This window comes from Diceros bicornis (genome assembly GCF_020826845.1).
Source record: "Diceros bicornis minor isolate mBicDic1 chromosome 7 unlocalized genomic scaffold, mDicBic1.mat.cur SUPER_7_unloc_3, whole genome shotgun sequence".
NCBI lineage: Eukaryota > Metazoa > Chordata > Mammalia > Perissodactyla > Rhinocerotidae > Diceros > Diceros bicornis.
In genome coordinates this window covers 51,129-66,098 of record NW_026690922.1, presented here as the reverse complement: position 1 = coordinate 66,098, position 14,970 = coordinate 51,129, and the positions used below count along the sequence as shown (strand labels likewise).

The 14,970-nt window shown below is 50.2% G+C and overlaps 1 protein-coding gene across 1 annotated transcript in view; it reads left to right on the top strand.

Moving 5' to 3' along the window:
• Nucleotides 1–13,768, top strand: part of LOC131402324 (ral guanine nucleotide dissociation stimulator-like) — a 29,998-nt gene extending 16,230 nt beyond the window's left edge. Inside the window, exons 2-5 of the mRNA XM_058537146.1 lie at nucleotides 4,589–4,636; nucleotides 4,886–4,952; nucleotides 11,970–12,286; nucleotides 13,643–13,768. Coding sequence (XP_058393129.1) covers nucleotides 4,922–4,952; nucleotides 11,970–12,286; nucleotides 13,643–13,768 — 474 coding nt within the window. The 5' untranslated portion in view covers nucleotides 4,589–4,636; nucleotides 4,886–4,921. The remainder of the gene's footprint in view (nucleotides 1–4,588; nucleotides 4,637–4,885; nucleotides 4,953–11,969; nucleotides 12,287–13,642) is intronic.
• The last annotated feature ends 1,202 nt before the right edge of the window (nucleotides 13,769–14,970 follow it).

Below are 14,970 nucleotides of genomic sequence, written 5' to 3'. Positions count from 1 at the left end.
TGCAAATTTGAAGAAGTAGACACCTCTTCCACTCTTTACAGACTGGCTTTAGCAAACCAAAGCCTTCACAGTCAGCCCATCTAGGGGTCCTGGGTAGGCCATCTGGTGGTGTCCAGGGGCAGGCTTGCTGCTGGAGTCCTTGGGCAGCCTGGTACTGGGGTGAGTGGAGAGCTTGGGTCCACGGTATTGTGTCTGGCCCTGGGCACAGCTGGGACCCTGAGTTCATGAGTAGCTCCACTGGAGCCTGGTTTGGCAGGTCCTGATTGAGAGCCTGCAGCCACAGGAGTCATCCAGGGCCATGGGAGTTGGCCAGTGCTGGGATGATCTGAGAGCCTTGGTTCACGGGAGCCTGCCAGGAGCCTGGCGCCATGAGAGACAGCTTGTGCTGGGGTAGGCCAGAAGTCTGGATTCCTGGGAGCCTGCTGGGGGCCTGGTGCCACAGGAGCTGCCTGAGGCTGCAGGAGCCAGCAGGTGCTGGGTCAAGATGGAAGCCTGGGTGCATGGGAGCCTGCTGGTGCCTGGTGCCGTGGGAGCTGCCTAGGGCTGCCTGAGTCAGCAAGCACCTGGGTGAGCAGGGGGCCTGGTTTTTGGGAGCCTGCCAGGACCCTGGTTCCATGAGAGCTGTCTACAGCTGCTGGAACTGGCAGGTGGTGTGGTGAGCCATGGGCCTGACTTCCCAGTAGCCCTGAGGGAGCCTGATGCCATGGAATCTACCTGGGGTTGCTGGAGCCGGTAAGTGCTGCAGTGATCTGGGGTCCTGGGTTTGTGGGAGCCCACTGCGTGCCCTGTTGCGGAAGCTGCCTGTGGCTGTGGGTGCTGCCTGTGGCTGCCTGGAGTAGGCAGGAACTTGGGTGAGCAAGGGTCTGGATTCACCAGAGCCCACCAGGAGCCTGGTGCCAAGGACACCACTTGTGGTCACAGGAGCCACCTTGGGCTGTTTAAGATGGCAGCCCCTAGGCTGAGATGGGGCCCTGGGTTCCCAGGAGCATGGTGGGAGCCTGGTGTCAAGGATGCTGCTTGAGGCCACCAGAGCTGGCATGCTCCAGGGTGAGCCAGGGGCCTGGATTTGCAGAAGCCTGCAGGGAGCCAGCTAGGTCCACGGGAGTCAGCCTGGGGCTGGGGCAGGCTGGCTCAGGGGTCTGGTGAAGTCGGGCATTCACTTTACTCTCCTTTCGTTGGGAGGTGTTTGATTACTCATTCAGTCTGCTTGTTTGTTACTGGTCTGTTCAAGATTTCTGTTTCTCCATGATTTAGCCTTCATAGGTTGTTTCTAGGAATTTATCTATTTTGTCTAGGTTACCCAATTTGTGAGTGTACAGTAGTTCAGAATAGTCTCTTCTGATCTTTTTCTTTCTGAAGCATCAGTTGTAATGCCTCCTCTTTCATTTCTGATTTACTTTATTTGAGTCATCTCTCTTCTTTTTCCTCGATATTCTATCTAAGGGTTTGTCAATTTTATTTTTTTCCAAAAACTCAAGTCTTACTTTTATTGATCTTTCATACTCTCTTTCATTTTTTCCCTCTCTCTTTTTGGTGACTTCCATCCTTCTGCTAACTTTGGGTTTCATTTTTTCTTTTTCTAATGCTGTGCGTTGTAAGTCAGGTTGTTTCTTTGACATCTTTCTTCTCTTATAATGTACAAGATTATCACTACAAACTTTGCTCTTAGTACTACTTTTGCTGCATCCTGTAAGTTTTGGTGTTTTTATTTTTGTTTTTGTATTTCTGGAGCTATTTTCTAATGTCCGTTTTGATTTCTTCTTTGATCTAGTGGCTGTTTAAGAGTTTGTTGTTGAATTTCCATGTATTATGAATATTCCAGTTTTCCTTCTGTTATTGACTTCTAGTTTCATGCCATTGTATTTGGAAAAGATACTTGGTATGGTTTCAGTCTTCTTAATTTTGTTAAGACTTGTTTTGTGACCTAACACTTGATCTGTTCTGGAAAATAGTCCATGTGCCCTTGAGAAGAGAGTGCATTTTGTTGCTGTTCAGTAAAATGTTCTGTGTATGTCTGATAGGTCCATTAATGTTTTCATGTCTGCTGTTTCCTGATTTTCTGTCTGGATATTCTATCCAGTGTTAAAAGTGGGGTACTGATGTCTCCTCTATTTGCAAGTTATGTAACTGAGAAGGCTCTAATATTGAGACTATATAAAGATCTCCTGGAAGTCAATTATAAGAAACAAAGAAACCAATGAAAATGGGTAACCAACTGGAATAGACATGTCTCCAGGAGATACACAGATGGCCAATAAGCACTAGGTAGATGCTCAGTATCATAAATTATTAGGAAAATGCAAATCCAAAGGATAGTGTGATACTATTTCACACTCAAAATGAAGGCTATACTCAACATAATGGAAAATAACAAGTGTTGATAAAGATGTGGAGAACGGGAAACCCACATAACATTACTGGTGGGAAAGTAAAATGATGCAGCCACTGCAGAAAACAGCTTGGCATTTTTTAAAATCTTAAACCTAGAATTACCATTAACCTGGAGAGTCACATGGTAGGTATGTCCGAAAGAGCATTGGAAACATATGTTCAAAGAAACACTTGTCCATGGACATTCAAAGCAACATTATTCACAATGGTCCAAAGGTGAAACAAACCCAAATTTCTATCCAGTTACGACTGCATAAACCAAATGTGGCCTATGCATAATATAGGATATTATAGAGCCATAGAAAGGAATAAGATACTGCTACATGCTCAGCCATGGATGAACCTTGAAACGTGTGCTCACTGAAGCCGTCCACAAAGGCCACAGATAGCATGATGCCATTTGAATGCACTGTCCAGAATAGGCAAATCCATAGGGGGAGAAAACAGATGTGTTGTTTCCATGGGCTTGGGTTAGGAGAAAATAGTGCGAATGAGTATGGGTTTGTTTGGGGGTGTTGAAAATGTTCTGGAATTAGATAGTGGTGATAGCCACACGACATAATCATTGTACTAAAAGCCACTGAACTGTATACTTTAAAATGCTCTCAACGGTGTATTCTATGTTAAGCAGATTTTCCTGGATAAAAATTTTACAGTTTTTAAATTAATCAGGGTATTGATTAATTTTAATTTAGTTAATTTTAAGTTGGTTGGGATATTTAATAAGGGCAATTAATGGAGTTATTAGGGGTAGGGCATCTTGTAGCCAAGAGAGTAAACATCTGATGAGGGCTATAGAAACAAGTCCTGTGATTGTACAAGCAACAGTCTAAAATCCAGTCCGTTTCCATTGTCCCCAACTTGGAGAGACCAGCCATGAAAGTAGGTTAGTGATCTCAGGGGCCTTGGGTATCTGTTCAAGATTTGGGTAATATTATGCAATATTTTAACCTCTTGGGTCATCTGGTGGTGGTAGGTTTGGACTTGTGTGTTGATGTACATTCAGCAAGTGGTTCCAGGAAAGGCACAAACCCCTCCTTCCTTAGCTGGTATAGACACTCTAGGGCCAGGCCGTTTTCTAAAGCCATTTAGGCAAGAGACTCATGAGAGTGTTGTAAAAGGGCTAGGATAGGGTCTTACGGAGTTGTTGTCCATGTTGGGTTAAGGTTGTCGATACTTCTTGGTTGCCTCAGTTTCCTGATTTTGTGTGGGTAGGGCCACCGCACCTGTGCCCAGTCCAGTCAGTCAGTCCTAGTAGAACTGAACACCCAGTGCTATAGGACTGACAGTGTCTATATGGGTTGGTGGTAGCCAGTCAGGGCAGGAAACTCAGGGGAAGTTTCCTGCGACCTGAGGGAAGCAGTCTGAGAGACAGACAATGATGTATTGCAGAATATATCCTGGAGCAAGCTGCTCAGAGGGCTGGGGAAGAGAGAAGCTCACTGGGTGAGAGCCTTGTGATATCAGCCCACAGTAAAACCCAAATGTGGATGCTCCTGGTGTAAAGTATTCATTAGCGGTCTTGGAGGTAAAACCAGTAATTTGCATCCATTGACTGGTTACCTGTGCTATATGATTTCAGGGGGTATGGTTAAAGTGTTTGTGGGCCGAGGGATGTTTGTGCCTGGGCACAAAATCACCAGGGTGGCCTCGAAGGCTACCCCAAAATGACCCCTCAAGGAGCGGTTGGGGCAGAAAGTGGGGGGAGCATTTTGAAGGAAGCCTGGGGCAAAGATGATGTTGTTCGATGGAGTTGGCTACAACTGAGTCTCTCCGCAGGGTAAGCACTTCAGCTGGGGTACAATAGGTTATTGGAGGCCAAGTGACAGACCCTGCGACTCCTGATTCCCAGTGCACGGGCAGCCCTCTCAGCCCATTGGACATAAATGGTGGTGGTGTTTGTGAAGCATCTGGCTGGCAGTGTGGAAGGTATAGGGGACGTGTGGTGGGAGACGTCATGATACTGTCGGGAGGAGCTGTGTGTGAGATTACGGTGTTGGGGGGGAAGGACTGGAGGCAGGTGCAGTGGGTGTGTGACCAACAATGGTCAGTGAAGGGACAGCCGGGGGGTAACTGGGGAAAGCAGGGACCAGCAGAAGTCATGTGTTTAAAACAAGACACCAGGCCCAAATGGAGCCGCTTAGGCTAAGCCCCATGTCAACAAGCTGAGACTTAATTAGACTTTTGGCCCTCCCAGGAATGGAATCTTAAACCAGTCAGTGGGGAATCGCCTGATGAGCAGCAGGTAGGTCATCTTCCTGATGGAGCCCTGCCATCCCCTAAAGGAAGGTAACCTTGCAGTAACCAACCCGCTGTTGTGTCTAGTGTAACTTCCTTGTTCCTGCTCCCTTCTGCCTATAAAAGTCCTTCATGTTGTCCAGCTCCTTGGCGCTCCTTTCTCTCTGCTAGACTGGATGTTGCCTGATTCATGAATTGTTGAATAAAGCCAATAAGATGTTTAAAATTTACTCAGTTAAATTTTGTTTTGTAACAGTTTGGTGGCAGCAGTGGGATTCAAAGGACTCATCTGATGGCTTCGGAGATGAGAAACACAGGCATTGGTACCTGCAAAACCTTTGAGGTCTCCATCTTTTTCGCTGTTTCTGAGGGCCGTGGGTAAGTTCCTCTCGGATCTGAGATCCACTGTCTTTGTGTTGAGCTCCCGATCTAACTGGCATTTCAGTCCAGGGTCAATGGGTCAGTCTAGACTGACAAGATGCTCTAAGAGAGCATCAGTCTTAGCCCTTGGTTAGTCCACAGTCCCCATTTGTTGGGGTCTGCTGGTTGAGTCTGCAGGCCCCTTGTGTTAGGGTCTGCTAGTTCAGTCCGTGGTTCTTGCTAATGGAGAGGAGTGGAAGAAATGTGTGCTCCATGCACACCCAGTCCTTGAAAACTTCCCACGTGCATTTTACATGCATTTTGCCTTCTGTTGACTGTCGATGGGTTCTAAGGAAATGGTGAAGGCACAGTGAGGAGGAATTGTGGGTTTCTGCATGACTACCTCGAGCACTCGTCAACCTGAACAACCACCCGGCACTACCAGAACTGAAAGACATCCCATCACCATGGATTGGAAGACTCCTTATTGTGATGGTGTCAATATTATCCAAAGAGATCAACAAATGCAGTGCAGTCCTTATCAAAATCTCAAGGACATTTTGTGCTGAAATAGAAAAAAAACCCATCCAAAAATTCTTATGGAATCTCAAGTAAGTCCAGATACCCAAAACAATCTTGAAAGGAGGTACTAAGTTGGAGGACTCATTCTTTCCTGATTGAAAACTTACTACAAATCTACAATATCGGAACAACATTGTCATGGCATAAAGACAGACATGTTGACCAATGGAAACAGAATTGAAAGCCCAGAAATTAACCCTCACCCATATGACCAAATGATGTTTGACAAGGGCGCGAAGATTATTCAATGAGGAAAAGACAGTCTTTTCAACAACTTGTGCTGGAAATTGTGGATATCTACATGCAAAAGAATCAACTTGGACCCTTATCTAACACCATATACAAAGCTTAATTCCCAGTGGATCAAAGACCTAAATGTAAGACTATAATAGCCTTAGAAGAAAACATAAGACAAAACTTGACAAAATAGGATTTGGCAATGATTTCATGGATATGACACCAAGGAGCAGGCAATAAAATAAGAAGATACACAAGCTGGACTTCATGGATATTAAAAAGTTTTGTGCCTCAAAAAACATTATCAACAGAGTAAAAGCACAACCCACAGGATGGGAGACCATATTTGCAAACCATGTATCTGACAAGGGCTTACTATCCAGAATAAATAGGGAACTCCTAAACTCAACAATAAAAAACAAACAACCCAAATCAGAAATGAACAAAGTACTTGAATAGACATTTCCTCAAAGAAGATCTGCAAGTGACCGATAAGCTTATGAAAAGATGCCCAACATCAGTAATCATAAGGGAAATGCAAAGCAGAAACACAGTGAGAGACCACCTCACATTCATTAGGATGACATCTATCAAAAAAAGAAGAAAAAGAGTAGAATCAGTGTTGGCCAAGATGTGGAGAAGTTGGAACCCTTGTGCACTGTGGCAGGAATATAAAATATATAGTTGCTGTAAAAATCAGTATAACAATTCCTAAAAAAAATTAAAAATATAATTATATAGGATCCAGCAATTCCACTTGTGGGCATATACCCCAGCCCAAAACAGTTGAAAGCATGTTTTCAAAGACATATTTCAGCACCCATGTTCATAGCATCATTATTCACAACAGCTAAAACATGGAAGCCACCCAAGTATTGTAACCGAGGAAGGGCTCACTGCCCAATGCACCCCTTAAGCCAAACATGGGATACCCACTCTTGTAGAAGGGAAAAAGCTGTATTACGTGGTTGGCCAGCAAGGAGACAGCAGACAAAGGTTAAATCTTTCTCCCCGATGGGCTGTTGAAAAGGGCTTTTTAAGGGCAAAGCAGCAGGTGCAGGAAGGTTGGGGGCAGTCCTAGGCATTTTCTGCAAGCGCAGAAGATTTTCATGTTCTGTCATACATCCTCCGTTCGAAAGGCGGTGTCCTTAACATCATCGACAGGGGAGTTCTTGGTCCCCCAGGTCATTCTCCAGTCACTTGTGCACTCGTGGTTTGAGTCTTGCCAGCCATCTTGTGGTCTCGTTGGCTCAAACCAGTTGAAACTTGCTCAAGGAGCAAAAACGGAGTTTCTGAAAAAAACAACTCACGGCTCAAGATTAGATCCTTAGTAAACATCATATGAGACGTGCCTTAAGAAAGGAGTCTCCAGGGGACAGTTGATAAAAATCGGGCTGGGGCCCCATTTTATTTTGGGCTTGCTTTTGGGCCCGGTTATGGTTTCTGTCCAGGGATGTATGGATATGCAAAATGTGGTATATACATACAATGGCATATTATTCATCCTTAAAAAAGGAAGTAAATTCTAAGATATGGCACACCATGGATGAACCTTCATGATATTACTCTAAATGAAATAAGCCAGTCACAAAAATACAACCTTGTGTGATTTCCCTTCTATGAGGTTCCTGAAGTCGCTAGATTCAGAGAGACAGAAAGTAGAATGGTGTTTGCCAGGGGCTGGGAGGAGGAGGAATGGGGGGTTATTCATGAATGGGTATAGAGTTTCAGTTTTGCAAGAGGAGAAGAGTTCTGAAGATGGATCGTGGTGATGATTGCACAGCAATATTAATGTCTTCAATACACTTAAAGCGTACTTAATGTATCTATGGGGCCTGATGACTTGTCCTGGCCGAGCACATGTTTGTGCTGTTGCACATCTTACCCTTCACTGTACAGTTGGTAAACTGGCCCAGGAAGAGGCAGGTACTGGCCCAGACCACGGGAGGTAGTCCGGGTCCCGAAGACTAGAGAGAGCTCCAGCTTCCTTGGCCAAGGCTCCACCCCTTCCCTCAGGTTTCCTTTGGCAATGAGAGGCATTAAGATCCCAGGGGATTGCTGCCCACCCTTCTCCATATGGGGTCATTTTCCCCTCATCATCGCATGTGCACAGGCACCCCCACTCTCACTGACTTCTCATGTGGGGACCACGGAGGTGCAGTCAAGAAAGAGCTGACACCGGGGAAGTGACAGGAGGCAAGAGGGAGAGAGGTTGCAGGCAGCTCTCCCACGGGGCAGTAACATCCGTTCTCCTAGATACGTGTCCAGGGGCGCAGAGATGGGCAGAGGAATGTGTAAGGTTCCTAGGTTTCTACCTGTTCCAGACCCATCCCTGGCCCAGCCTGGGGAGCACAGGACTGGGGTCCTGCAGTCCACCTCTGCGGGCACCCAGAACTGTGATGAGCCCATCCTCCCCTAGTGTAGGCATTGGGAACAGGAGAGAAGACCTCAATGAGGGTCCTTCTATATAAAGTGGAGTGCATCCCGCAGGTGACTCCAAGCGTTCCATGTGCTTGCAACATGTCTGTTGGAGTGGGTTCTCCGTCGATGACCTACTGTCATCAATGCTGAGAAAATGCTTTCCACCCCCTGGAGATCCTTTAGAACTGAGGAGGCTTGGGGGCTTGGGTGGATGAGAACTGGGGATAAGGAAGAAGATGCTAGAGCACTGGACACCAAGTCCAGAGTCCAGGGAGAAGACCAGTCCTTGTTGGACCGTCGGGGCCCTCATCTGGAGGGAGGGGAGATTCATTGTCCTGGTTGAGGTTGGATGCCTCAGGAGTGAAGAGGACACCTGGTGCAGGACAGCAAGATGGGGGGAAAGGTAGGCTCCCGAGATTGCTCCCACTCCCTCGAAGCCGACAGGTCCTGCTCCTTTACCCCTGGGACCCTGGAGAGGCTCTGCCTTGAGGACACCTGAAGAAAAGTTCCTTTCTGTTTGGTGGAGTTTTGGCAAGGGCTGCAGCGCTAGTGCTGGCCACCAGGAGGCAGGCAACCTCTTGTGTCAGTGGTTGCCAGTGAGTTTTTGTTTTTATGTTTTTTCAGTTCTACTGAGACATACTTGATATACAGCACTGTGCAAGTTAACACTGCTGTGTCGTATATTTGAAAGTTGCTAAGAGAGTAGATCCTAAAACTTCTCATCACCAGGAAAAAAGCTTTTATTTCTGTTTCGTGATGGATGTTAACTAACCTTATTTTGGTAACCGTTACATAATATATATATATCAAGTCATTCTGCTGTAAACCTGGAATTTACACAGTGTCCACTGAACTTTTCTTGAGCACCTGGAGCAGCGAAGAGTCAAGCAGAGGTCTTTCTGGCTGTCCCCCTGCCTCAGAAACAACTTGTACCTCCTCTTACTAGTGTTCATCTCCACAATCAAAATTGGTCATAAGCAGGGGGAGGGGTGCAAGAGCTTCCCATGTACTGATTCAGCAACTGTGCACTGAGCACTCACCCTGTGCTGGGTGCCCTGGTGGGCCGAAGCGCAGGATGAAAATGACCAAGTGGTCCCTGCCCGCCAGGAGCTCACAATCTAGAGGAGAAAGGGACAAAAGCAAAGACATGAGAAAGAAAAGAGCAAGTGCTGTAGAGAAACACAGCAGGGGGTTGTGAGGGAGGGCTGGGGGTCACTGGTAGGAGGGTCTGAAAGGCCTCACTGGGGTGACATTTGCTGGGACCAGAATGACAGGGGGGAGCCAGCCCTGCATGAGCCTGGTAGCAGTGTGTCAGGGAGAAGGTGCGACTGATGCAGAGTCTTGCAGGCAAGAGTGAGTTTGGCCGGAAGAGGTTAGAAAGGTGGCCAGTGTGGCTGGAGGGAGCCTGGGAGGAGAGAACAGGAGCTGGGGTGGAAGGTAGGGCCAGGGCCTGGTGGGCTGTGTCAGTTACCTTTCCCTCTCTGACTTCATTGCCGCAACCTTGCATTTCAAAACTACAAATGTTGACTACCTCACAATTTGTGTGGATCAGCAATCAGGCAGGTTTTAGCTGGGTGCCTCTGCCTCAATGAGTTTAACAGGTTGGGGCTTTGGCCTCAACTGAGGCTCGACGGGGGGAGGACTGGCCCCCAAGTTCACTCTCAGCCTTCAGGGTTCAGTTTGAACTGAGAGCCTGAGTTCCCTTCTGTCTGTTGGCCTGGGCACTCCCTTGCTTCTCTCCTCGATGGGCCTCCACATTGGGCAGTCCCAAAACACCGGTATTTGATTCCGCAGTTCCAGGGATTCGACAGAGAGAGAGAGACACGGAGTAAGTGGAAGTGAGAGACTTTTTTAGTTAAAATCTAGACAAGACATCCCGTCACTTTGGCTGTTATTATGTTCAGAAGCCAGTGACTAACCACTTAGTGGTTCCACGGGGAGGTGTATAACATGGGTGGGGCTTACTGGGTACCACTGTGGAGGCTGTCCACCTCATAGGCCAAGATGAGGCTCTTGGATCTGATTCTACATAAAGCAGCAAACAATTGAATGGTTTTATGCCACAGTATGGCAATATCTGAATTTCCATTAGTTTCTACCCCCTCATGATGCTGACCTGAAAATGAGGCCAAGTTGGATGTGACTGTCCCAATATCACATTCCTGGAACCCAGGCCTGTTTTGAGTGGTGTTCTGTGCTGCGTGTCACCCCTCATTATTATTCTTCCATCTCTAAGTTTGGGCCTTAGGTACAAGTGACACTAGCCCACAGGGGTAATAGATATTATCTCATATACACTGGGTGACGTCCCTAGGAAGTAGATTCTAGCCTGATCCCCATGGTACAGGTTTGGAGACTGGGGAGGACCTGAGAGGCACAGTGACTTTCCCAGGATGCAGAACTGGTAAGAAAAAGGAGGTCTGCCTTCATCTCTGTCTCCTCAAAGCTAGGACCCGAGTGAGGTTTCCAGGGAGCTGTGGCTAGGGCTGTGTGGGCTCCTTGTGTACAGTTCAGGAGATGACATGGGGGAGGAGGGTGAGCAGCCTGGGGGCAGGGGGCAGCTCTGGGCAAGTCTGATTGAGGGAAGGGGCCCAGGTAATGGAATCTTGAAAAATGACCTCACTTCTTTGGTCATAGACCTCAACAGATCTTAGAACTCTGGTAACCAGGCACCCACAGACCCCCATCCAGCTCACTTGACTGGCGACGGTCAACAGACAAAGATGTTTAGTTGTTGTGTCCCGATTTTTGGAAGATCTGGCTCAAAAAAGCCCAGAAAGAGAATCTTTTTCGTCGTTGCCGACGTTGGCTCAGCCCTCATCCCCGATGCCTCTGGGCATCTGGCAGGAGGCAGCGAAAGATAACAACAGGGCAGCCCAGGAAAGGCTAGTGCAGGCCAGGACACAACTGTGATCCCACCTGATCAGCCCCACACTCCTTGCCCCTCTTCGTGTGTGTGTGTGTGTGTGTGTGTGTGCATGTGTCTGTGTGGAGGGGGGAAGGCAGGGCATGAGGGGTGGGTCATTCCTAGGCAGGAGCTGGTAGTTCGGTGTCGGAAGCCTGGTGGGTCTGTCATGTTCATACAGGGTCATGGCTGGCAGCGTGACAAGGTGAGCTCCTCTTCTCATATGTTACCGAGCCCTAGAGGTTTCATCTCTTTCCCTCCCTGACCACAGTTCTTTGCAGGGATGCCCCCTGTGCCTGAACTGAGGAGCAGACTTTCTCTTGGGGGTCGGCCCCAGTGGCAGTGTGCAAGCAGCCCCTGATTCCTTCTGGCCCAGCTTCCGGGCAGTCTTTGCAGAACTCCACTCAGGAGGTCGTCGAGGAGCTGCCCAATGGTTTCGACTCCACCAACTCACTAGACAAGGGGCAGGTGCACGAGGCCACCCGCACCATCCAGTGCTGCTCTGAGATGAGAGCAGGAGCAGAGGGTCTCCACACTCAGGACCTTGAGATGCCGGGCTTGGACCAGAACTAGGGAGGGACCAGACTGGGGCTGTCCCTTTTTCAAGCTAAAGGGGATGTACATGCAGGTCACCTTGCCTGCTTAGGAGATGAGCTGCCGTGACCCTCTTTCCCTTGCCCGGTGTGAGCTTCTGGAGGCCACTGAGGCAGAGCCAGAGGGTAAGGCGGCCTGCAGGCTGGGTATTCCCGGAAGGGAAGTGGGATCTTTCCTGTGTTTGGAAGGACACGTGGAAAGTCAGCTATGTGGGTGAACCTTTCTCTTTATCCCGCTGCAGCGCCAGCTGCAGAGCTCCAGCCGGCGGCAGAAGCAGGGCAGTGGACAGTGGTGGAGGTAGAGCTGGCTCCAGCTCCGTCAATACCACCCCCTCTAGCGCTGGAGCCAGCGTCCCCTCCATCAGCAGTGTTGGAGCTGGAGCAAGGGCCCACGTCGGCTCCAGCAGGAGTGGGAGCTGCTGAGCTGGAGTCACCTGGACCATCATTTCTAGTGGGAAGTCCATCTCCACCTGTGGCCATTAAGGAGGATGAGAAGAAGCCTAACTTCACGGCCTTCCCTCCTAAGCTGGTGGCGGAGCTGTTGACCGTGATGGATGTGGTGAGCAGCTGGGCTCTCAGGGCGGAGGGGCAGGCCTTCCCTCTGCCATCAGTGCCCCAGACCTGATCCGGACTCCTATGACCTGGGCCCAAATCCTGGTGCTCCCCCTTACCAACCGTACGACCTGGGCAACTTTCTGAACCCCCAAGGCTTTGCTGTCCACCTGCAGACCGTAGAGGTGGACACTAACAGGACCTGCTGCACAGAGTGGCTGTGCCGGCTCCATGAGGTAGAAGAGACGGAAAGCTGCGCGGGGCCTGGCCCATCAGTGGGGGAGGGGAACTCACTGTGTGCAGCCAGGTCACTGGTGACCCAACCGGCTGCTCAGGAGGCTCAACAGCCTCAGCATTTATTAGAGACCTGATGTGTACTTCACTACAAGGGAGACAGACAGAGCCTGTGGTTGTAGCTGCCGCAGGGGAATGTGCATCAGAATCGGAGTGGGACCAGAGGGGGCATCAGGGTGGTGGAAGATGCCCCCTTGGGATGAGCCTAGTTGAGCCACCGTCTGGAGCTTGGAGTTAGCCAGGACGGGCTGGGTGCAAATGCCCCCTCCCTTCCCTGCCAGTATTGGGTCCTGGGTCATCCTGTGCTGGGTGCCTGCAGTGGACAGAGAAGAAAACCCAGGGACTCTCACAAGGCTCAGACCACATCCTGAGCTTCCTGAGCTCCAGCTCTAAACCGTGACCCCTGTGCGGCACTTTGGGGGTGGTAGACACGGAGCTGGGGTGTGGCAGGGCTGGGTGACACTCCCCCTGTTCCCCAGGAGCTCTTCCGGAAGGTGGTACCCTCTCAGTGCCTGGGATCCACCTGGGGCAAGAGGAACAAGCCCGGCAATGAGCACCTGGCACCCACCGTCCGAGCCACCGTTGACCACTTCAGAAGGGTGGTCAGCCTCGTCGTCACCACCTGCCTCGGGGACCCGAGCATGACGGCCCAGGACAGGGCGAGGGTGGTGGAACACTGCATCCAAGTGGCCCAGGTGTGCTGCGGGAGGCCCAGTGGAGCCCCTCTCTGGAGCCTTGGGAACGGCCTCTCCACCTTTATCAGCTCCCAGGATTGCAGTGTGTGGTCTAAGCCCCTGCACAGTCCCTAGGCCTTTCCTTCCAGGGGCCCGCTGACCTTGACTCCAGGTCCCAGTGGGAGGATGCTCGCTTCCTCCCTGGCTCCTTCCCTGGGTTGAGCTAAAATCCTCCTCCCTGTGAGTGTTACTCTCTGGGTCCTAAATGTGCCCTTCTGGGGCTCCCTGAGCATCTGTCTCATCCAGGAGGAGAGATTTAAATAGAAGGGGACTGAAGCTAGAGCAAGCGGGTCTCCAGCACCCCACCTCACAGCTCATTCTCTTTCCTTCCCCAGGAGTGCGAGATCCTGAAGAACTTCTCCTCACTCCGTGCTGTCATCTCTGCTCTGCAGAAAACCTCCATAAGCCACCTGAAGAACAAGTGGGTGGATGTTTCCCAGTGGGTAGGCCCCTCTCCATAGGAGGACCAGGGTGGATGGGGGATCTCTCGTATGTCTGCCATTGCCCCCTCAGTCACGTGGGAACTCCTGGGAGGCAGCAAATGCTGGGGACAGGGCCTGGGCCTCGGTGGGGGGGTCTCTAAGCCTCCCGGGGTCCTTAGTGCACCAGTTCTGCTTCAGGACTCAGTTTCCCTAAATGCCAGGGTTGAGCCACATTGGAGATTTTCAAGTGTTTATGGCAACAGAACTCTATGCCCAGTTGAAACTCAAAGTGGTCAAACAGAGGTGCTCTGTAGAGCTGGGGAATGGAGACCCCAGTGACCAACAGGAGAGCCCCCGCCCAGTCCCACGAGACTTTAGCGCTCAGAGGAGCCCAGTGAGAACACTCCTCCAGGCAGGTTGCATCTCTTGGGTTTGCAAAGAAAAGGGATTTGCACTCAGACCCCTCTCATTATCCCCCAATTTATCCTTCCTTCTTTCCACTCCCCTCAGGGATAGCTCAGAAAAACTTAAGGAGCTCTATAGCCATGACAAGTCCTTGAGAAGAGAATTGATGACCAAGGTAGAGTGGAGGCTGGAGGTCTGGAAAGAGAGGAGGGGCGAGGGGGAAAGGGGGACTGGGCAGGCTGTGGTTTTGATAGTTTCTCACTTGAGAAACTATCCCCAGGCTGGGGAAGCTCAGAGCTGCCTGATGGCACAGCTGCGTGAGGTTTTATCTAAGCTGGACTCAGCCTCTCCGTCCCATGCTGCCCATGGGGGAGAGAGATGTCGGGTCCCCCCAAGTCAGGCAGCACATAAGTGGCTGAGCAGTCCCCTCTGCCTGAGGCCTCAGCCTCCATGTCTGTCATCAGAGAGGATCCCTCAGCCTCACCCCCCTGTCCTCCTCCTCTGGAGCCCAGAGCCCAGCCTAGGTCCAAGTCCTGTTTTCTCTGCATGCCCGGCCCCCTCTGGGGACCTGGCAGTCGTGCACCATGAGAAGGGGTGGGCATAGAGGGCCAGTCAGGCTGGGGGGCTCTGATGGACTCTGGCTGTCTGCCTTCCAGGGGAATGAGATCAACCTTGAGAAAAGGACTGAGGTGAGCAGCTGTGGCCCTCCCTGCAGGGGAGGGGAAGGAGGTGGAAATCAGAGACCCTCTGGGCAGAACAGTCCCTGGCTCCACCCCCAGTATCTTAGATTGAGAGGAAGAGTTTGATAACAGAGAAGAGGGAGATCCATCCAATTG